Source organism: Equus caballus, chromosome 10, assembly GCF_041296265.1.
Source record: "Equus caballus isolate H_3958 breed thoroughbred chromosome 10, TB-T2T, whole genome shotgun sequence".
Taxonomy (NCBI): Eukaryota; Metazoa; Chordata; class Mammalia; order Perissodactyla; family Equidae; genus Equus; species Equus caballus.
In genome coordinates this window covers 23504935-23528811 of record NC_091693.1, presented here as the reverse complement: position 1 = coordinate 23528811, position 23877 = coordinate 23504935, and the positions used below count along the sequence as shown (strand labels likewise).

The following is a 23877-nucleotide window of genomic DNA, read 5'->3' as shown; positions in this document are numbered from 1 at the left end:
GGGTTTGCTGGTTCAGATCCTGGCTGAGGACCTACGCACCACTCATCAAGCCACGCTGTGGTGGCATCCCACATAGAGGAGCTAGAATGACCTACCACTAGCATATACAACTATGTACTGGACTCTGCAGAGAGAAAGAAAAAAAAAAAAAAAGAGGAAGATTGGCAACAGATGTTAGCTCAGAGCCAGTCTTCCAAGAAAAAAGCAAAAAGCCAAAAAATATTGAATATATAATTTTTAAAAAGATAAATCTTTAACTATGGAATCCCATGCCACTTTCTAAAATGTAAAAAACAAAACAACCACCCAAAAAACTACCTCAATTTTTTAAAAGAACATAAATTGTAGGTTGTTAAGTTCTGGACAAATCAGCAAATATCCAGCACTGGCACCACAACCGGCCATCCCGCAGGCAAGGCAGACAGCACCAATTGATCAGGATGGCAGACAGCACCAATCAATGAGGACATCCTCTCCCACTGACCAGATGTCCAAAATCCTTCTCCACACTGTGTTCCGGGCAGCCACTAGGAATCGATTAATCTTGACAAAGAAGCTAAAAACATATTTGCCATCCCAAATCTCAAGCATGACCTCCAGAAATTCTTGAAATCATTGAAGATGACTCAGGAGATTTCCCCCAGGGAGTCTGATCCTGCTGAATCTTATTTCTTTCCTCCTAAACTACCCCCATGACTCTCCCTGCTCCAGAGGGATTTGGAGGCCTTTTAGCACATCTTCCTCCTTTTTTACAGAAAAAGAAACGGAGGCCCCAGAGATTAAAAGACCTGCTCAAGGTCACAGAATGAGTTTGCATCAGATTCAGAGTAGTAAAATACAGCAGCGGCAGGAGCAGACTCTGAGCTCAGAGAGCCTGGGCGTGAATCCTCCTTTGCATGGTACCAGCTAGGTGACATTACGCTCCTGAGCCTCAGTTTCGTCATCTACAAAATGGGGCTATTTGGACTGCTCAGTTGGCAGGATGGTGGGGAGAATCGGATGAGCTAATGAACGAGCAGTGCTCAGCACCGAGCCGGACACCTAAGACAGGATGATAAATGGGGTCGTGGCCTTTACCAGCTGTGGCTGTGGTTGCAGAAGTTCTGACGGCCCCTGAAGAGGCTACAGGTAGACGAGGCAGAGGAACGGAGAGCCAGCCCTGTGTTCCCTCTTCAATCCATTTCAAGAATAAGCATAACTAACATTTAGGCTGTTTTCAGTCCCTCGGGCCGTGGGTGAGATTATAGATTTGAGAGGCCGCTGTGGGGCCTCCATCCCTCACCTGAGACAGAAGCGTGTGTGTGTGTGTGTGTGTGTGTGTGTGTAATAATTCCTACATCAGTGCTGCTGGGAACGTCTCACGAGATCCTGCAAGGGAGGAAAGTGTGGCTCATAGTAGGTGTGCGATAAACGGTAGCAGTTATTTCTTCACGGGGTGACGGAGCCAGGCACTAGGAGCATCCACCGCTCCCCGGTGTGAGGAGAAGGAAGCCCAAGTTTTGGAACCAGGCGAACCTAGTTTCAGCTCACGGCTCTGCCAGTTTCTACCTGTGTGACCCTGGGCGAGTCATTTCACCTCCATGGCCCTATCTGCAAAGCCAGTCCAGTAAACTCAACGCGCAGGCTTGGGGAGAAAATTAAATGAAGCGACGAATGAAGAAGGACGGCGAGTAATAGTAGCCCACTCTAAGTGGTCAGAGTCACACCGGGAGTTGGTTTTTATTGATCCTGACCCATGTCGTTTGCTGTCCTACATGCTTTACACGGAACGAATTATAAAGCGCTGGAGTTAAGAATTATGAGGATGAAGCCATTTAACGAACACCAATCTCATCTCTATTCCGCAGCACCCTAGGCCCCCCGACCCTAGCGGTGGAGATGTGGATCCAGCTCTCTGGACCCTATGCCCCCCACCCCCCCAACCCCGGGCAGGCGGAGACGTGTTTGAAATAAAGTTTATTGAAGTTTCTGTCGGTATTTACATATGATACACGGTAAATAAGAGCCAGGCCCCCCCACCCCACCCCTTTCCCACCCCCAGAGCCCCCCTCCCCCCAGCCTCGTTAAAAATCGCTGCGTAAAGACAGGTTAACTGCTGCGCTCCCCCCTCCCCCCTAAGATGCAAACTAAAAGGCCCCGTCCCTCCCCTGCCCCCCTCCCCCCACCCCGGGGGCCTTCCTGGTTCAGCGTACGACACTGTGCTACCTTGCCCCTCCTCCTCTAACAAGGGAGGTGGGCGAGTTCCTGGTGCCCCCAGCCGATCTGTCCAAGGGGGCAGACGGACCCTCGAAAGAGGCCAGAGTTGGGGGTCTGAGATGGGAAGGGGGACTTCAATGAGGAGTGCCAGAAAATGGAAGACTTCGAGGTTTGGGGGGGTGTCGACCCCCGCTACTGCCTCTCCCTCCCCCGACGGGGCCTCGGGGAGAAGAGGCGGGCACAGGTGTGGAATTGGCTGGAGGAATCCTCTCCACCCCCAGGGTCTCCGTCCCTGTGTGGTGTGCGGGCTGGATGCACCTAGGGGCTTGAGATGAGCGGGTGGGAAGGAGGAAAGGAGACAGAGTTGGAGGAAGAAGAAAAAAGAAGCCCAGGACAGCTGAGAAAGCAAGAAGATCCGTTAGACAGCGCCCCCTAAAAGGCAGGGATCCTTCAGGAGGCCGAAAAGAGCCCAGCCAGGGAGAAAGAATGGGGTCTCTGAAGGGGGGGCAGAGAAGTGTGCGTGTATGTGTGTATGTGTAAGGGCGGGGAGGCCAGGTTAACCACACCCGCGGCCTCCAGCCCCCCATCCCACCCTGGAGCTGTGGGCGGAGCAAGGAGGTCCCCCAGCTGCACCTGAGGACCCCGAAGGTCCGGAGGTCAGATTAGGCCAGGAAAGAGAGGAGTCAGGGCAGAGAGGAGAAGAGGATGGTTGGCATTCCTGACGGCTGCCGGAACCTACTCTTCAGCCCAGCGCTCCTGCGGAGAGACGGAAGGCCGGGGTGCTCAGGGGAGGGGGGCGGCTGCACAGACCACCGTTCCGACGCAGGCGCGCAGCGCAGCGGAACTCGGAGAGGTAATAGGTTGGGAGGGGAGGGGCCAGAGGAAAGGGGTGGGCCTTAAGGGAAAGGGGGCGGGGCATCGAGGGGGAGGAGTCATCTGGAAGTGGAAGGGACCAATGAAGTGGACAGGTCAGGAAAGGGAGGAGGAGCCATTGGAACGAGGGAGGGGTTAGGACGGTGGGCGGGGCCATCGGGAAGAGGGTGGGGCCTAAAGCTTGCGCAGCGTCCTCCAGGTGGGAGCGAGGAGTCCCGAGGAAGGAAAGGGAGCTGCGTGGCGGAGACACCCGTCAAGAGGAGGAGGAGGGGAGCTCCTAGGCGCGGGGCCTCAGCAAGGCGAGGTGGAGATGTGCAGGTGGTCCGGGTACTTGATGGCGGGAGGGTAGTTCTGCGTCATCTGGATGGATACATCGCTGGAGATGTCGGAGGGGCTGCGACCGCGGCGCCAGGCCTCGGGCTGCAGGAACTGGCCCGAGTAGTCGGAGCAGTCGCTGAGACGCGGGCGGTAGAAGGCCGGGTGCGGACGATACATCTCCTCCTCCGCGTACCGCTTGGTGAACAAGTACACGGACATCACGCCAGCCCCCTGTGGCGAGGCATGGTCAGAGTCCCAGAAGCTGGCCCCGGGCTCCTCTTACCCCGAAACTCAAGACCCCCAGCCCCTCTTCTCATAGGACCCAAGATTCCAGGCCTCCAGCTTCCTCCTCCCTCGGAATCCAGGAATTAGACGCCCAGCCCCTCCTCCCTCAGACCCAGGGGTCCAGGCCCCCAGCCCCTCCTCCCTGGGACCCAAACGTTAGGCCCCAGCCGCCACCTCCCTCTTAATCCAGAGTCTACACCCCCAGCCTCCTCTTCCTCCTGGACCCAAGAATCAGGCCCCCCAGAACCCTCCTTCCCCCATTCAAAACCCTAGAGTCTGGGCCCCACAGACATCACCTCTTTGAGTAAGAAGGAGGAAGCAGCGAAGGCAAAAGACCACCCGTAGCGATAGTGAAAATACTGCTCAGAGCTGCTGGGCCTGTTCATGACCTCGTCATTGATGCTGGAAATGTAAAGAACCAAGCCCACCACCAAGGAGAGGCCTGGAGGAGCAGAGGGGTGCCCCGCTGCATTAGCAGTGGACCCCTCTCCCCAGCCCCACTGCCTCCCCATCTCACTGCCATCCTCTCCCCTCTCCTCCGGGCTCTGTCTTGGACCAACTTCCACCTTGTGAAGCCCGCTGTGTGCTGGGCCTTGGCTGGGTGCAAGGAACCCCCAGCTGAGTCAGGAAGCTTCCTGCTCCAGATCTGCCATCCAGGAGCTAACAGTGCAATTGAGGAAGGCAAATCTGGACACTGGTCGACAGTCACATACATGGTGACATGTACTGTAAAGGAAGCCGTAGCACCGAGCTCTGTGGATCCAGGAGAGGCACCAAACCCACCTGGGGCAGGGGCGCGGGTGGGGGCAGTCCAGGAAGGCTTCCTGGAAGAATGACTTTATGACTTTGTCCATGGTCTAAAGGATGAGGCCTCCAGACACAGGGACCAGCTTGGGCAAAGGCTTGGAGGGGAAACATTGAGCTAATCCGTCCATGTAGCTAAAACATGGACCGCAGCCACAAGAAATGAGGCCAGAGAATCCGGTAGGGACATGGCCATGATGAGCCTCACACGCCAAGTGGAGGAGCTTGGCATCGATGCCCAGGGCAATAGGGAGCCATGGAAGGTGTAGAGCAGAGGAAGGACAGGGCTGAGTAGGAGTGTTGGAAGGTCCTTTTAGGGCTGGTTTGTTCTGGGAAGAGATTAGAGGGGAGAAACTGGAGTTGTGATATTCCAGGTGGAGAGGATGAACCTGAGCTGAGGCTGTATGGATAATAATAGCAACAACAGCATCAACAATAATAATAGCAACTGCTTATATAGGTCTTGCTCTGTGCCAGGCACCATTCTTGGTCTTATGTATGTATTAACTCATTCAAGTCTCACAACAACCCTTTCAAGTAGGTACCAACTTTATCTCCATTTATGATTGAAGAAATCGAGGCACATGGAGAAGGTGAAGAAGAGAGGTCTGGTTTGAAATTTTTTTTTTTCTAGATGAGGAACCTTGGCCCTGAGCTAACATCTGTTGCCAATCCTCCTCATTTTGCTTGAGAAAGATTCTCGCTGAGTTAACATCTGTGCCAATGCTCCTCCATTTTCTATGTGGGGCACCACCACAGCAGGGCTAGATAAGCCGTGTGTGGGTCTGTGTCTAGGATCTGAACCCATGAACCCCCGGCCGCCGAAACAGAGTGCACAAACTTAGCCACTACGCCACTGAGCTGGCCCTGGTTTGAGAAATTTTAAGAGGCAAATACCACCTCTTCAAGATGAATTTTCTCTTAATCAGTAGCCATGCCAAGGGTGGCTTAAGGAGGCTGTAAAGTCCCCCTGCTCTAAATTAATCCAAGTAACCCTTATCAGCATCTTCCCCTGGCATCCTACAAATAATCATCTGTGTGCCCATCACACTCTGAATAGATCTACATTCCTTCCATCGCTACAAGAGCGGTCAGCAAATTACGGCCTGAGGGCGGAATCCAGCCCACCTCCTGTTTTTGTATGGCCTCATAGCTGAGAACAGTTTTTCCGTAATTAAATGGTTGAAAAAAAAAATGGAAAGAAGAATGATGCTTTTAAAAGGTATGTGAATTTCGTTTGGCAGTTCCTCAAAGTGTTAAAGATAGAATTACCATATGACCCGGTGATTCCACTCCTAGGTATCTGCCCAAGAGAATTGGGAACATATGTTCACACAAAAACTTATGCAGGAATGTTTGTAGCAGCATTATTTATAGCAGCCAAAAAGTGGAAACAACCCAAATGTCTACCAACTGAAGGGATAAACAAAATGTGGTATAGCCATATAAAGGAATATTATTCAGCCAAAAAAAGGAATGAAGCACTGATTTATGCTTCCACATGGATGGAGCTAGAGAATACACTAAATGAAAGAAGCCAGAGGCAAAAGACCACATATTGTAGGTTCCATTTATGTGAAACGTCCAAAATAGGCAAATCCACAGGGATAAAATGTATGTTAGTGGTTGCCAGGGAATAGAGTGAAGGGGGATTGTGACTGGCTATTAAAGGGTGTGAAGTTTCCTTTTGGGGTAATGAAAATGTTGTGAAATTGGGTAACAGAGATGGTTGCACAACCTTGTGACTATACTAAAAAACACTGAATTATATGAACTTCAGCTTATGTGAATTATAATGTCTCAATTTGAAAAGTACATGCATTTCAAATTTCAGGGTCCATAAATCAGATTTTAAGGGAATGCAGCCACATCTGTTTGTTTACATCATGCCTGTGGCTGCAACGGCAACGTTGAGTAGTTGCACAGAGACTGGATGGCCAGGAAAGCTGAAAATATTTGTTATCTGACCTTTTACAGAAAAAACTTCCTGACCCCTGGACTACAATGCCTACATGGCCTGGTGCCTGTCAGCCTCATCCCTCATTTCTTCCTCTGCTTAGACCATGTGAACTCCCCGACTCTTCCTTGAACACATCAAGCTCCTTTGTGCCTCAGGACCTTTGCTCTCGCTGTTTCCTCGGCCTGGAATGCTCTCCCCCCAGATTTCTCCATGTCTCTCTCTGTCACTTTATTTAGATCTTTCCTCCCTTGTGACCTCTTTAGAAAGGACTTCTATCATCTCCTTGCTTTTTTTTTATATACTCCCTCAAAATGCAAATCAAAACTACAACAAGATACCACCTTATACCTGTTAAAATGGCTATAATCACTAAGACTAAAAATAACAAATGTTGGAGAGGGTGTGGAGAGAAGGGAACCCTCATACACTGCTGGTGGAATGCAAACTGGTGCAGCCACTATGGAAAACAGTATGGAGATTCCTCAAAAAACTAAAAATAGAAATACCAGGGCCAGCCTGGTGGTGCAGTGGTTAAGTGTGCACATTCCGATTAGGTGGCCCGGGGTTTGCCGATTCGGATCCCAGGTGCAGACATGGCATCGCTTGGCAAAAGCCATGCTGTGGTAGGTGTCCCATGTATAAAATAGAGGAAGATGGGCATGGATGTTAGCTCAGGGCCAGTCTTCCTCAGCAAAAAGAGGAGGATTGGCAGTAGTTAGCTCAGGGCTAGTCTTCCTCAAAAAAAAAAAAAAAAAGAGAAAGAAAGAAAGAAAGAAATACCATATGACCCAGCTATCCCACTACTGGGTATTTATCTAAACAACTTGAAATCAAGAATCCAAAGTAACATATGCACCTCTATGTTCATTGCAGCACTATTCACAATAGCTGAGACGTGGAAACAATCCAAGTGCCCATCGACTGATGATTGGATAAAGAAGATGTGGTGTATATATACAATGGAATACTACTCAGCCAGAAAAAAGACAAAATCATCCCATTTGCAATAACATGGGTGGACCTGGAGGGAATTATGGTAAACGAAATAAGGCAGACTGAGAAAGACAAACGTCATATGACTTCACTCACATGTGGAATATAAACAAACACATGGACAAAGAAAACAGGTCAGGGTTAGTTAGTTCAGGGTTACCAGGGGAAGGAGGGTGGGGAGTGGGCGCAGAGGGTGAAGGGGAGCACTTGTGTGGTGACATCAAGAAATAATGTACAACTGAAATTTCACGATGATGTAAACTATTATGAACTCAATAAAAACAGAGAGAGAAAAAAATGCTCCCTCACTCAAAATAACAGAAATGCAGATGAAAACTATGAGGAGATACCATCCCTCGTGCATCAGATCATCCAAAAAAGTTTAAAAGCTTCATAACATACTTTTCTGGCGAGGCCGGGGGACACAGCAGCTCTCACACATTGCTGGTTGGAATGCAAAATGGCACAACCCCTATGGAGGGGAATTGGCTATATCTAACAAAACCACACACGTCTTTACCCTTTGACCCAGCAATCCCACTTCTAGAAATTCACCCTGAAGATATCTGTTCAAGGATGTGAAAGCACATATGCGCAGGTTAATGCACTGGAGCATTACTTGTGATTGCACAATACTGGAAATGCCCTCGATGCCCTTACACAGAGGATTAATGGAATAAACTAGAAAACATCCCATGACAAAGTATTGTGCCACTGTGAAATGGCAATGAGGGAGATCTCTATGAATTGATGTGGAGTTCAGTGATGGTTCCAAACGATATGACTAAATAAAAAAGTAATGCACACAGGATGCTACATTTTAAGCAAAAAGAAAGGATACATAAAAATACAAACGTGCATCTGATTATTTTTCCAAAAAGAGACATAGGAAGGAAAATAAACAAAAGAAGTTGATCACCTACAGGAGGGAGGTGAGAATAGGAAGGAGAGAGGGGAAAGAAGTGGCATTCCCCTTAGTACGTATTTTTGCTTGATTCTGACCTTTGGAACTACGCTAGTATTTTATATGTGCAAAAAATAAGATCAAGAAGGACGGGGAAAAAAACTAAAATTGATACGAACAAAAATAAATGAAGCTAACTTTATATCAAATGAACAATATAACCACAGGAGTAATTCAAGTAACTTTTGAAGATGGTACTTTGATTATATATCTCAGTCTAAAGACAAAAAAGATTTCTGCAGAGAAATCTTGAACCTTACCGAGCAGGTTTTTTGTTGGGAGTGGGCTAAGACTAACAGTTCTGCAATTATTCTGTGTGCATTGTAGGGTTGAGCAAATCTGTAAGTATACTGATGTTTTGGGGAACTGGAGTTCTCATTCTGAAAGAAGGAAGATACAGATCAGAATGGGGTAAAACAAGGAAGAATCCTGTGGTGTCTAGGTGTACAAACTCCTGTTTTACAAATACGTATCATTTCCCAACTTTGTGTCGTGAAATATTCAAGAAGCAGTGACATCTCAGCAACAATGAGCACACCTAGTGCCCAGAGTTTCATCTCTAATATCATCCCCGACTAAATAAGGAACTAGGGCTCCCAGGAGAAATAGCTGATTTGAAGCCTGCAGCAGGAGCATAAAAGTGTCCTTGTGGAAGATATACAGATGGCCAACAGACACATGAAACGATGCCCGACATCACTAATTATTAGGAAAATGCAAATCAAAACTACAATGAGAGATCACGTTACACCAGTCAGAATGGCTATAATTACCAAGGCAAAACACAACAAATGTTGGAGAGGATGTAGAGAAAAGAGAATCCTCATGCACTGCTGGTGGGAATGCAAACTGGTGCAGCCACTGTGGAAAACAGTATGGAGATTTCTCAAAAAATTAAAAAGAGAAATACCATACTATCCAGCTATCCCACTACTGGGTTTTTATCCAAAGAACTTGAAATCAGTGATCCAAACAGACTTACGCACCCCTATGTTCATTGCAGCATTATTCACAATACCCAAGACTTGGAAGCAATACAAGTGCCCAGGAATGGATGATTGGATAAAGAAGATGTGGTGTATATATACAGTGGAATACTACTCAGCCATAAAAAAGACAAAATAGTCCCACTAGCGATAACATGGATGGAGCTTGAGAACATGATGTTGAGCTAAATAAGCCAGACAGAGAAAGACAAATACTGCATGATTTCACTCGTGTGTGGAAGATAATACATGGATAAAGAGAACAGTGGTTACCAGAGGGGGAGGGGGTTGGGGTTGTGAACGAAAGGGATAAACAGGCACATATGTATGGTGATGGATAAAAATTAGACTACTAGGGGTGAGCATGATGAAGTGTATTCAGGAATTGACAAACAATAATGTACACCCGAAATTACACAATGTTATAAACCATTATAACCCAAATAAAATTACTTGGGGAAAAAAAGTGTCCTTGTGCCACAAAGTGAGGAAGTGCTCAGAAAAAGACACAGAAACTAGTTTGAGGGGCGTTCCTGATAGTCCAGTTTGGGACAATTTGAACATCAAAACGAGTAATAATATAATGGCATGTAACACATTGAATTTAAAAACATGTGAATCCATACTGATATATTTTTAAATAAATAAATAAATAAACCAAAAGAGAAATCTCTTCTTTTCAGGTGTATACACGTAGATGGAAAGACAGAGTTAGAAAACACCATTTGCAATCCTAGTGGTAATATCGGGACTGAGGCAAGCATCATCAGTGGGTGTTAAATCGCTGGATGATAGAATCTCCCCATGGCATATCTATTAACTACAAAGAGATTTTTTAAAAAACCAACAACTTCCCTTATTGTAAAGGAACCTGGCAGATACAACTTCACCGAAGTGATCAAAGCAAATATCGCCAGTAACGGGGCCCACTGACACCAATACCTCCTGATGCGAGCAAGCGACGGCTTCATTTATGTAGGGCTCCTGCTGAAAATGTGTAACCTGAACCTACTCGAGAGAAAACTCTGGGGCATTCTTCAGAACAACTGGCTGCACTCTTCAAAAAACTTCTACATGAAAGATTTTTTTTAGAAAGGCAGAGGAACTATATAAAAGATGAAAGGAGACAAAAGAGATGCAACAAGAAGATAGAAGGCATGATCCTAGACTGGATCTCAAAATCAGTGGGAAAATGACTGTAAAAGATAGTATTGGGGGGCCTGCCCAGTGGCGCAGCAGTTAAGTGCACACGTTCCGTTTTTCGCTCGCCCAGGGTTCGCTGGTTTGGATCCAGGGTTCGGAAATGGCACCGCTTGGCAAAAAAAGCCATGCTGTGGTAGGTGTCCCACCTATAAAGTAGAGGAAGATGGGCATGGATGTGAACTCAGGGCCAGTCTCCCTCAGCAAAAAGAGAAGGATTGGCAGCAGATGTTAGCTCAGGGCTAATCTTCCTCAAAATAAATAAATAAATAAATAAATAAAAAGTATTGGTGAAATTTGAATACGGACTGTGTATTAGCTATAGTGCTGTACAAATGTTAAACTCTCTGTATTTGATTATTATACTGTGGTTAGAAAAGAGAATTCTGCTTTATCTCCCCAAATCCCCCCGTACATAGTTGTATGTCTTAGCTGCAGGTCCTACCAGTTGTGGCATGTGGGATGCTGCCTCAACCTCACCTAACGAGTGGTGCCATGTCCGTGCCCAGGATCCGAACCGGTGAAACCCTGGGCCACCACAGCGGAGCGCACGAACTTAATCACTCGGCCACGGGGCTGGCCCCAGAAAGAGAATTCATTTGTTCTTAGGAGACACTTGCTGAAATATTTAGTGGTAAACTGTTCGCAACTTAGGTTCAAGAGGTTCCACCAATATACATATATATAAAACAGATCTAACATATACATACACAGCTACATAGAGGAAGAGGGAGAAAGAGAAAGGAAGATGTGGCAAAATGTTAAAAATTCGTCCAAGTGAAGGATAGGAGAGTTCATTGGATTATTTTTGCAACTTTTCTGTAGGTTTAAAGTTTTTCCAAAGTGAAAAATTTTAAATAAAATAGGTATCCCCAAATGAGATTTCCCCCACAAGTTACCAATGCATCACTCTGCAAGTTACTTACTCATTGTAAAGAGAAAAATGTACTTTTTCCGTGGAAAGCTCTGCTGACCACGACCTTGCCCGAGGGTTCAAACTTCCACTCGTGCTGGAATAACCTGACATTATTTGCTGCCTGAAGTGATGGCATACGAAGAAGACAGCACCACCTCTGAACATTCTTGCCAAGCATGTTTAACTTGAATCTAGCGAAACCTCTAGTCTAGATATAATGTCCAGGTTACAGAAAATACAAAGAGGAACAAATTAAATGATGCCATGAGAAAACAATCAAACGAATCCAGGATGTGAGATATCCTACGAGACACCCCATCCTGCAGTCTTCAAAAGGACAATGGCATGGCTCAAGCTGACAACACCTGAGCCAGTGACCAATCTCAACACCTCAAACAGAGACAACTAGACACGATTATGTTCCTGAAGTAATGCACTATGATATAAACAGCACGAACTATCTACGAAATGTTTTTGCCAAAAAAAAAAAAAAAAAAAAACTGGATCCCATCAATAACAGTTTTACAGGAAAACATAGGGATGAATGAATATATTAAACCACAACACACAAACGCATTTGGAAAAATCCAGAATGTGGGAGTTCTACAAGACAATGACCAGATTTCTTCAACAAATAAGTGGCAAGAAAAAAACAGAAGAGGAACTGTTACAGATTTAAAGATGCTTTGGAGATCTATCAACTAAATGCGCAAGTGGAATTTGGATCCTGATTCACACCAAATTAACTGTAAAAAGGCATTTATGAGACAAGCGAGGAAGTTTAACACTGACTAAATAGTAAATGATATTAAGCAGCCATTCTTAATTATTTGGGTGTGATAATGGCACTGTGGCTATGCTAAATAACAAAGTACTTATTTCTCAGAAGTATACTGAAATATTTGTGGAGAAAACAATTTAAAATCTAAGACTGGCTTTCAAATAGTGTAGTGCAGTGTAGAAGAGAGATATGGCAGTACGGCTGAAAAAAGATTCGCCGTATGTTGATAATTGTTGAAACTGAGTGAAGAGTACATGGGATTTTGTTATTCTATCCTTTCTATATTTTTAAATGAACTATATTTTAAAAGTCAGTGTTGTAGAAAAAAATAGTGTAACTAGTCTAGACTAAAAAAGACATTAACTAAATGCTATGCATGAACCTAGATTGAATCCTGGTTCTGGGGGAAAAGCTATAAAAGGCATTCTTGAAACAACTGGGACAGTTTGAAAATGGAATAAATTATACTATGGAATTATTGTAAAATTTCTAGGTGTGAAAATGATGTTGTAGTTATGTAGAAGAATGTGCTTACTCCTAAGAGAGGCACACTAAAGGGTTTAGAGATGAGCTATCATGATGCCTGCAACATACTTCCATATCGTAAAGCCAAAAAAGTGTGTGTATGTGTGTGTGTTGTGTGTGTGTGCATGGAGAGAGAGAGAAAGAGAGAGAAAGAAAGAGAGAATATGGCAAAACATTAGCAAAATGCAGGATCTGGTTGGATCTAGATAGAGGAAAGTATACATGTGATCATTGTGCTATTCTAAAGATTTCAAAATTTTCTTTAAAAAATTGGAGTGATTGAGATGAGATAAAATAACGACCCCCCTTCATCACTCTCCTTCCCCTTAACCTGCCCTATTTTTCTTTGTTGCACTAATCACCACCTAACATTATATTTTCCATCTATTTGCAATTTTTTTTTGTCATGCATCTCCCTCACCTTCTCTAGGATGCTTGGAACTAGACTACCTTGTTCCCAATTGCATTCTTAGCATCCATCACAAGATCCAGCACATAATAAATGCTAGTTGAATGGATGAGTATACTCACTACACCACTGGAACTTCTAGAAAAGCTCATCACTTTCTCTCCCCTTATTAAATCCACTCTAAATCCCACCATTTCTCCATCTCCTCTAAGAATTAACCTTTTCTTACTCTGAACTTCCATAGCGCTTTCAACTTCTGGTATTTCACAATTTTGACATTCAAGAACAGGAAGCCCACGAAGTGTTACATGGTGGAAAAGTTTTTGAGATAGGTCTTGAAAGATGAGCAGATTTATAGGGAAGGAATACCAAAGGAAGCCCAGAAACCTCACTCATTTGGGTACCCTAGTCAAATGCAGGGGCATCATCTTGATTTCTCTCTCTCTCTCATCTATCAAGGATGGTCAGCCATCACATCATGTCCACTTTACTTCCTGAATCTCTCACAAATCTAAACCCATTTTTGCACCTCCAAGTCCTCTGACTCAGCTAAGGCTTATTCCCTATGCCTGTACCATTGCCCTCAAATCCTTATCTCCCTGTTTTAGATACTGGTTCTTTCTAAAACTCAGACTGGACTCTATCCTTCTCTTGTCAAAATTCTTCCTCTCTATTATCCACAGAAGAAGGTATTCATTCTGCAGCCTGACATCCCAGGTGCTTTAAGAGCTGACTTCTGCTCACCATTCCTGCCTCACTGTAAGTGCCATGTTTCACATTACAGTTCTACATAACAAACATTCTCCTTAAGAGGAGTCAGGAGTTGGGGGGAGGGGGTGTGAAGGAAACAAATATTTCCAAATAGAAAGACGTTTTGTTGTTGTTGTTGCTTTTGTTTTTGTCTTCAGTAATTTAAAATTATCTAAATACAACGTGAGAAGGTAAGTTATTCTTGTCATTCTTTCTCCTTCCCGGCCATTTTACAGTGGCTCTGCTTCTCCAAAAATAACCTTCTTTTTCTCCTTCCCTTCCCCCTTTCTTTCTCTGTAATCCAATTGTCTCCCTCCCCCCTCCACTACATCTGCTCCAGAATTCTTAGAGCACAGTCGGCAAGGATCGCCTACATTCCAAGTTGAACAGAAATAACCCGGCTTTAGAACAATAGGTTTTCAGGACCATGGAGAGCTGCACATGCATCTACCTCTGTCTTAGAAGCTTCCCAGGGTCTTAACACTAGCTGTGAATTCCATCTCCATCGCCCTTTCCACATCATCAACTTAGATGTCACCTCCTCCAAGAATCCTGGTCACTCCCACTCCCCAACACCCTACTGTGTCAAGTTAATGCGTCTTCCCTTTGCCCAGAGTGCCCTGAGCTGTCCTTATCATTCATCCATTTTCCAACTATATCAATATGCACTTTGTACCAGCAACTCATTTAGATTTTGCAGATACAAACGAGAAAATATTTGTAAAGGTCTCTGCCTTTTTGAATTTACATTCTTGTAGGAGAGGTCACAAAACAAGTAAGATGCCTGACAATAGCAACAAATGCTATGAAACAAATGTAAAATAGGGAATGTGATAGTATTGTTGGGGCAAGGCAACATTATGTACTGTTGTCAGAGAAAGAAACTCTGGAAAGGGAAAGGTTTAGCCCTTTGAGAATCAGGGGAGACAGACTTCCATGCAGGCAGGAATAATGAGTGTAAAAGTCCCCAGGTGGGGTTGAGATCCACATTTTCAAGGAGTAGAAGGAAGCCAGTGTGGCTGAAGTTATAAGCAATGGAGAGAGTGTTAGTGGGTTATGAAATGAGGTCAGAGACTTGAGCAATAGCCAAATTGTGGAAGACCTGTAGGCCAGGATGAGGAGTTTGGATGCATTCTTAATGCACTGGGAATCCACTGAAGCATTTAAGCAGATGTGTGACAAGCTTTGACTGACGTATAGTTGGGGGCTGTTTTGTGATTGACAGCATGTAGCCTCTCATTTAGGATTCAGCCATGTCTCTAGTGCCCAGCACAGGGCCTGGAATGTAGGCTGTCTCTGTAAATGTTTGAGGAGTGAATGAATGAACAGATGCATACAGCATGTTTAAGGATCAGGGGTTAATATGGGCCATGATTGAGAAGCGTGCCTCTTATGACCTGGAAAAAGAAAATCAATGTCACTCCAGCCTCCTCCCCTCTTCTCTCACCAACCATATCCAGTCAGTCATCTGGTCCTATTGATTCTTCTGTCAATATCCTTCTCTCTCAAAGTCATCCAGTCACCTTTATCCTCCCTGCCCCAGCCCCAGATCAAGCCTTGTCTGCTATTGCCTGGACCACTGCATTTGGTGGTTGGTTTGCCCATTTCCAGTCTCTTTCCCTCTAGTCTATTCCAAACACAGGCCCCTGAGAAATGTTTAACACCCATGGGGGACGTGTCCCTCATTTGTCCCAACCATCCCACCACTGTCTGCAGAACTGAATGCTAACTCCACGATTTACCAGATCTCAGGAAACTCCTGTCTCTCTTTCTAAGTCTTGGTTTCCTCATTGGGAACATGAGGTGATTGGACTAGACCACTCCATTCCAAGATCTAAGATATCAGTACTATTTCCATCCTTTCAAATCTCCTTCGTTTTTATGATTTTTAATTGTGATGGGGCAGTAGAGTGCCACGGTGAAAGCCTGGATTGGAATCCCGCTTCCACTCTGGAGCAGCTTAACCTCTGAATGCTTCTGCCTCCTCAACTGGAAAGTGAGAATAATAATGGCATCTGCCTTACAAAGTGAAGAAAAAGAAATAATTTGCGTGAAGCACTTCCCTAAACCACAGCCCTCAATATAGTGTTTACTATTATGGTGGTGGTTGTTACTAGTACTATTTATTTATGTATGTATTTATAATACTACCATGTGTTGAGCACTTATTGTTATAGACACGGCACTGGGTCGGACCCTCTACATCCACTGTCTAGACCATGGGTCAGCGAACCATGATTTGACCTGCTGCCTGGTTTTTGTATGGTTTGCCAGTTAAGCCTGGTTTTTACATTTTTTAACAGTGGGAAAAAACAAAAGAATAGTATTTCATAAGCCATAAAAATTACATTGAATTCAAATTTCAGGGTCTGTAAATAAAGGGTTATCAGAACACAGCCACGCCTACCTGCTCACCTCTGGCTGCTCTGATGCTTCAACGGACAGAGCTGCACAGTGGCAGAGTTAGGTCATTGGTCAAAGGCCCTATAGCACAGAAAGCCTGAAATATTTACTATCTGACCTTAAGCAGAAGAAATTTCCCAACCCTGACCAAGGTTTGTCCTCTCAACAACTCCACAAAGGAAGGCTGCAGCTCACACAGTGGGTAATTGGTAGGATTTGAACACAGATCTTTCTAGGTTCACAACATGTTCCTTCAGCCACTGCACCCCACAACCTTGAAACTGCATGACTGGATACCTTGGGGTGGGGTACATCCTTGAGGAAGGGGTCCAATCCCCCCAAATTACTCTATTGTTACATCAGAGGCCTGACATCCAGCCCTGATAGCACCATCGATCCTCAGCTTGACCTTGGGAAGTCAGGTCCTGGCACAGTGGTGTGAACACGGATTTTGTGATTAGAATGCCTTTGATTCTAATCCCAGCTCTGCCATTGACTAGCTATGTTGCCTCTTCTGTTTCCACTTCTGGGAACTGCAAAAAATGGGATTTTCCTTCAAATGTTTGGGTGGGTTAAAGAAAAAGTCTTCCTGCTTCCTACCCTTGCCCCCCTTTCTCTCTCTCTAGGCCACTATTTTTCCATCTGAAAAATGATGAGAACTTTCTGCTCTGACACTCTGGGATGGTGATATTCTACGAGTCTTATTTTAGCTCGGTGTCTGGCTCCACATGCCATGATTTAACTCTGCACAGAGGTTGCACCCTGGTTTCCCTGGAAAAGGTCTTGTCAGGTTAGGTTGGAGGCACGGGGGAGGTTTAGCCTACGGAACGCTGGGGGAGGAGCCACGAGGAGACTGGGGGAGGGGGTATTTGAAGATCCACCTTCAACTATTTTCAGAGTCGGCTGGAAAGAGGGAGCCGAGTGCAGGTCCCAGGGGATGGAACGGAAATGAGACATACAGCGGGATTTGTTCATAAAATATCAACCGAGTTCAAAAGACCTGAGCGGAGTTTAATTAAATTATGTTGAATTAATTTGAATTGAATTGAAGAACTGAGTCACAATGGATCGGGGTTGGTTGGACCTGATGGATGGAATTAAACGTTTTAGAGCCGAGTTGATCCGGGCTGACCTCAGCTGACTTGGACTGAAGGGGACTGGAGTGAGGTGAAATTTGGAGCAGGGTAACATTTCAGAAAGAATTCTACTCTGGAACTCACGCTGGTATCTTGGGCAACTCCCGGTACAATTCCAGGCCTCAGTACCCCCATTTTATCAAGTGAATGCTAATAATAATTCGCAGGCAGAGATGTTATGAGAAGGGTGTCAGATCACGCATGCAAAACAGCCTCGTATCTCAAAAGAAAAAAAGAACTGTAAGCCAAGACTGAACTCTGCCTGATGGCATGCGTGGTCAAGTATTTGGGTAAAGTTTACTGATGCCCGCAACTTACTCTGAAACACATTTTTAAAAAAAGATAGATGGATAGATGGTTAGGAATATAGATAGATGGACAGACAGAGGATAAAGCAAGTCTAGTAACATGTTGCAGGTTGACTCTAAGTGGCAGGTACATGGATGTTCACTCCAAAATTCCTTTGACTTTTCCTTGAAATTTTTTCAAATAAAATGTCGCACGGAAAATAGAGAGCCTCGGAATCTGTTGATTGCTACAATAGCAGGAGTGGTTAAAAATGCAGTCTCTGGAGGTGACGTGCATGAGTTTGAGTCCTAGCTCTGCCTCTCATTGGTTGTATGGCCTCGAGCAAATGACTTCTTCTCGCTGAGTGTTTGGTACGCGTCTGTAAAATGGGACTATTAATAGCATTTGCCTCACAGGGTTGTTGTGAGTATCAGACCAGAGCCTGGAAGCTAATTAGCACCCAATAAGCATTCGCTATGACTTGGTCCTCCAACCAGCGCTGTGGAACGGGCGCCGCTAGCTACTTCCATTTCACAGAGAAACAAAATGGGGCTCAGAGAGGTTCTGCAACTCCTCCAGGATTACACAGCAAGGAAAGGGCTTTCTTAGCGGAAGAGGGACCACAGGTTCCTGGAACCTAAAATAGTCCCCCGGCCCGTAAGTCCCTTCCTTGGGCTCACCCGATAGGATGAAGAAGATGCCAGAAACGAAGGCCAGAATTGTCCTCTGCGGGCGGATGTGGCCAATGTTGCTGATGACGAAGGCCGTGAACACCAGGAAGAGACTAACCATGGGGAAGGGGGTGGCTGTGCGCACTGTCTCTGGGGGAGGAGTAACGGGAGAGACAAAGGGTGAGGGGGGAGTCTCCAGGAGGACACCTGCCCATTCCCCTGACTTCACTTCCACCACCCCAGCCCCTTTATGTGGCTTCTCCCCTTTCCACAGACTCCTCCCTTTTTGAAACTTCCACTCACTACCAGGCGACACCTCCTCTGGCTTAACTCCACCCACTTTCCTGCTGACTCCACCCAACCCCTGGGCCCCGCCCCTTCAGCTTGGCCCCCTCCTCCACACCCAACCACCCCACCTTCTTTCATGCCTCCCTCCTGCCCTTCCACCCCATCCCTTCCCCGGTCCTGCCCTTTCTCCCAGGACCTGCTCTGTGATCCCGCCCTGTCGTTGACTAGGCCCTCCGTTTCTCCTCACTCAGAATGTTCTCTGTGTTTTCCGTCACCAGGTTGATCTCCGGTTCAAGGAAATATTCCGAGGCCACGCACCGACCCTTCTCTCGGCCTGGAGGGAAGATAAGAAGGCAGGACTAGAAGAGAGGCTCCTCAATTCTGGAGAGGCAGTCAGGGACAGGACACACAGCGGGGAGACCCCGGGATGGGGATATGAGGCTTAGTCCAAGGGTTACCACCTGTACTGCTCTTAGGGGATGGCAGAAGGGGCGGGCAAGAGGTCTCGGAGCTCCTCTTGTGAGCTGCCCTAGAGACCCATGGATAGAGGAGCACAGGGCTGGAACCCTGGGCCCCAAATGAGGAGGGGCTGTTGGCCAGGATAAAGTCGGGGGTGTGGGTGTGGGGGCAGGACTCTTCGAAGGAAGAGTCTCCTTCTAGGTCGCTGGGAGGCGTGGATTTTTTCATGTTGCCCATTCAACACTGGAGCTGTCCGGAGGACAAGTTCTGAACCTAGACTACCACTTCTAAGGGGGAGACTTTGGGGTTCTCTGGGGATTAGGGACCTGGAGATTGTGTGATCATTGGGGCTCTTGGGTCCAGAGAATAAGGGCCTACAAATGGGCTCTCCGGGTAGAAATTTGACTCTCCAGGAGAGAAACAGGATCCGTTTCTGGATTTCTGGAACCCAAGGCGTAGGACGATGGATAAGGACTGTCATGCCCCAGCTGAGAGGAGGGAAGGTGAGGTCCGTACCTGCGAAGAAGCAGACGCGCCAGAGGCCAGCATGCAGCGCCATCTTGACCTCCGTGGTCTGGTTCTGCGGCAGCACCGTTCCCTCCTCCATGTACAGCCAATAGTCAGTGCTGACCGCGATGCCCACGAGCAGCAGGCCGCACGCGCCGAACACGCTGCTCAGCAGGGTCAGGGCGCGGCTGCTGCAGTGACTCATCCTCAGCGGCGGGGGGCGCCCTGCGGGGCCTGAGGGGCCGAAAGCTGCCGTGGAGAGCCCCGGTGGGACCGACTCGAGTCCCCAACCCCATGCAGCCTCCTGCGACCCTGCAGCTGGGCCAGAGACGTCAATTTCCAAACGGAGGTTTCTCAAATCTGACCTCTGTGTCCTGACCTAGGACCTCATCCCTGGATTTGAACGAGTGACACCAGCTGTTGACCTTCAACTTCAGGACTGGGCTTCCCAAACCTGAGACTTGTGCTCTGGCTCTAGATCCTGGTCAGAGATGCCAGTGCCAGACTCTCAACCCCAGGATAGGATTTCCAACCACAACCTTTGGCCCAGATCCAGAGGTTGAAACTTGACTCCAACAATGTGTGTGGATATGGGTCCCAAATGACCCTGACTCTGATTAGAAACTCAATTTCCAGATTCTCAACCCCAGGACCAGGCCCTCCGACCCTAACCTCACGTCCTGACCCAAGACCCTAACCCAAGACACCAGACTCCCACCAGAATCACTAACCTTGAGCCTGAGCTCATGATTCACAAACAATTATGCCGATCAGGCACTTCAACACTAGGACTAGGCAGCACCCCCACCCCTGACCTTGACTCTGTGCCCTGATCCAAGCCCTCAACCCTGAATACCAGACTCTAGCCAGGGCCCATGACCTCAACGCTGAGCCAGGGCCTAGATCTCTAGACTCTGAGCCCATCCAGTTGGTCACTGGATGCTGAGCAACATGACCTATCTAGAAACCCTAACCTTGGCTACCCAATCCTGACTCCATGTCCTGACCTGGCGCCCTGACCCCTTTCCTTTGGACTCTGTTTCTCTGAATAGCAACCACAAATCCCCAAAGTGGATCACTAGCCAAGGGCTGTAACCCCATACCCTGGTCTCAGCCCCTTGACTTCAGGCCTACCTAAGACCTTGAGCAGAGGCTCCCACCCATGTTTAAACACTCGGGCTCTTATCTTGACCCTTACCAACCAATCCTGACACCAAGACCTTGACCCACGACCTTCCAACTCTGCTCCCATGCCTTGAGCTCAATTTGGTACCCCAATCTGAGATGGTGGCCCACGACCTAGATTCAAGCTTCCAGAACCCTAATTCCCCTTGTCCGAGATCCAGGCATGTCCCTGAACCTAAGATGCTGGAACTCCATCCTAGGCTGCTGGGTCCCAGAACATTGGGACCCAGAGACCCAGAGCCAAGATTTTAGTTAGAGACACCAGAATGTCAAAACCACAATCTCAGAAGCCCCCAACTCAGCACCCTAACCGGAGCACATCGGTCAAAACAAGGGATCAGTGCTCTGAACTCTCAAATCCCAATCAAGAAGTCCAGGATCCCAACCCCTCCCCGCCCCAGGCCCCCATCACAAGATTCCCAAATTCCCTACCAGAGATTCTGGACTCCAACTCCCATGCTAGGACTTCCAATTACAGGCCCTCTTCAACATCCAGTTCAGAACCCTGATCCTTCTAATGCTGGACCCTCAAAACAAGAGATCCCTAGTTCATAGCTGTGGCCTCCCAAATTCCAATCAGGAATCTGGAGATTCCAAATAGGGAGCTCCTAATCTCTTATCCATCACCCTCACCCCCCACCAAGAACTTTTCCCTAAACCACACAATCCCATAATTTGGGGAACTCACCCAGGGATCCCCATCTTATCTCAACCAGAGACCTCTACATCCCTGAATACCAGTGATCCCCATCATTTTTTTAACTATGAAGGTTAAGACTCCTAAACACTCCCCTCATCAGTGCAGCCAAGACTTGAGACCCGACATTCCTTAACCAGAATTCTTGTGGCTTTGTAACTCTGCCCCACCCCACAAGGACCCTGGAGTCTGAGACAAACTTCACCCTCTCCCATCCCAGCATCCAATGCCCCCACCCCACCCTGCCTGGTCCCCAGCCTCCTAGAGAACTTGGGGATGGAGTCTGGCAGAGCTCCCACCGGCCTTTCCTCCCCTCCCCCTGCCCGTCCCATGGCTCCAGGGTTTGACCGCCAGCTGCCTGCTCCCCTTCCTGTCTGCTCAGCTCAGAAACAAGCATGATGAACCCTGTCACCCTGACCACCTTGGTCCCAGGTAGTGGGCCTCAGATCCCTCATTGGCTCCTCAGACTCCCAGCTGGGACCTTGCCCATTGTCACCTTTCTCACTTTCCCTTTGGTACCCCCTCCTTCCTTGCTCTGATTCCTCCTCACTCTAAATGGATCGCCTCATTCTCCTCCAGCCTCCAGCCCTTCCTCCTTTGGGACCCTCCCTCCAGGCCTGGAGCCTCCTTCTTATCCTCCTTTATTTCAGCCTCTCCTGGATTCAGGCATTCGGATCTCCGGGGTCCCATCCTCCAAGCCCCAAGTCCAAACTCCATCTCGCTTCAATCTCTTGGGATACGTACTCCCCTTTCTGGGGACCCCTTCTCAGACTCACATCCACCTTTAATCGGGTCTGGGCCCTGCCCCCTCATCCAGGACCGCCTCCCTCAAGGATCCGGCCTGCACCCTCTTCAGTGCCCACAATCTCTAAGACTGGGACATTGAGAATACAGCTGCCCCACTCCGGGACCCTCGGACCCCCTTCTCCCGGATTCCCTAGGCCCAAATGTCTCTCCATCCCCCACCGCTTCTCGAACTGGGCCGCTCTGACCGCTGGAATCCCACCCCCTCCAGAGTCACTCTGGGCCCTTGTAGCCCCAACCCCGGCTCCCAGCCACCTAGGGGGAGCCCCCACTCCTTCCAGGACCCTCCCCTCGAGCTCACCTCGCTCAGGGCTGGGCGGACGCTCCGGGCCGCGGGCCCCGCAGCCGCATGACCGGCCCCGCGGCTTCCCCCGGCCGCCGCCGCCGCCACCGGGGTCGCCGGTGCCCGCGCCCCCCGCCCCCGCCCCGGAGCCCGGCGTCCCGGCCCCCTCCCGGCCTCCCACCCCCCACCCCCCGCGCCCGCGGCCTCACTCGGCGGACGACGCCGGGAGCTGGGACCGGCGGCCGCTCATTGGCTACTGCGGAGGAGGGGAGGGGCGGGGAGGGAGGGGGGAAAGGATGCAGGGAGGGAGGGATATGGGCCTTGAGAATGGGGGAGGCAGAGCGAGAGAGAATAGAAACAGAGGCAGAGAGCCCGAGAGGGGCAGGGGCACACAGAGAGGCGGGGAGACAGAGCAGAGAATCTAGAAGCACGCCGAGACCTGGAGGCCGAGAAATTCTGAGACTCACAGGTCTGCAGACTGGAGGAGACACAGAGAGAGCCTAAAAGAGACAGAGAGAGAAAAGGAGAGACAGAGATTGGGTCTAGGACCCCCCTCCTTCCCCCAGGCTCAGAGATTCTGGGGCCCTGGAAGTGGAGAGGTCAGAGAGACAGAGGCAGAAAGAGACAGGGAGACGCTCAGAGGCCTCGGGCTGAGAGATGCTGAGATCCAGAGACCTTGAGCTGGCGAAAGAGACAGAGGGGGGAATGAGAGAGGGAGAGACCCTGAGGAGGAGAGACAGCAGGGGCAATCCTGGGGGGGTCCCCTGATGAGGACTGGGGCTCTTGCCAGGCCTGGGGCAGAGCCTGGGGTCTGGGCAGCTGGAGGAGGCGGGAGGGGGCGTCCCGGGCCGGGGTCCCTAGAGCAGCAGGCGGGCGCAGAGCGGAGCCGGGTCCTGCAGCCGCCGCGGAGCCGGGAGCCGGGCCAGCCCCCCCCCCCCCCGCCGTGATGTCAGCGGGGCCACTCTTAAAGGGCCAGGCCGCCCGCCGAGGGTCGGAGAGGGGGCTGGGGGCCGCAGGCACCAGATGGGGGGATCGCGGCGTTGTTGGGGAAGATGGGGGAAGCTCCAGCATCCAACTGGACCCAGTCCCGGAAACCCAACAGCCTCTAGGGAAGAAGAGACGCCGGGCCCCCCGGAGGGAGCCTGCGAAGATCTGGGGCTCAGTCCCCTCCAAAAACACAGACATGGGCACACCAT

The 23877-nt window shown here is 48.4% G+C and overlaps 1 protein-coding gene across 1 annotated transcript; it reads right to left on the bottom strand.

Moving 5' to 3' along the window:
* Positions 1-1941: 1941 nt before the first annotated feature.
* Positions 1942-22857, bottom strand: CACNG7 (calcium voltage-gated channel auxiliary subunit gamma 7). Its single transcript, XM_001918146.6, has 6 exons — positions 22700-22857; positions 19722-19946; positions 18994-19080; positions 18468-18608; positions 3969-4114; positions 1942-3618 (listed from the first exon to the last, which is right to left on the bottom strand). Exons 2-6 carry the CDS (start codon positions 19915-19917, stop codon positions 3361-3363), a joined length of 828 nt encoding a protein of 275 aa, XP_001918181.2. The 5' UTR covers positions 19918-19946; positions 22700-22857; the 3' UTR covers positions 1942-3360.
* Between the last annotated feature and the right edge of the window lie 1020 nt (positions 22858-23877).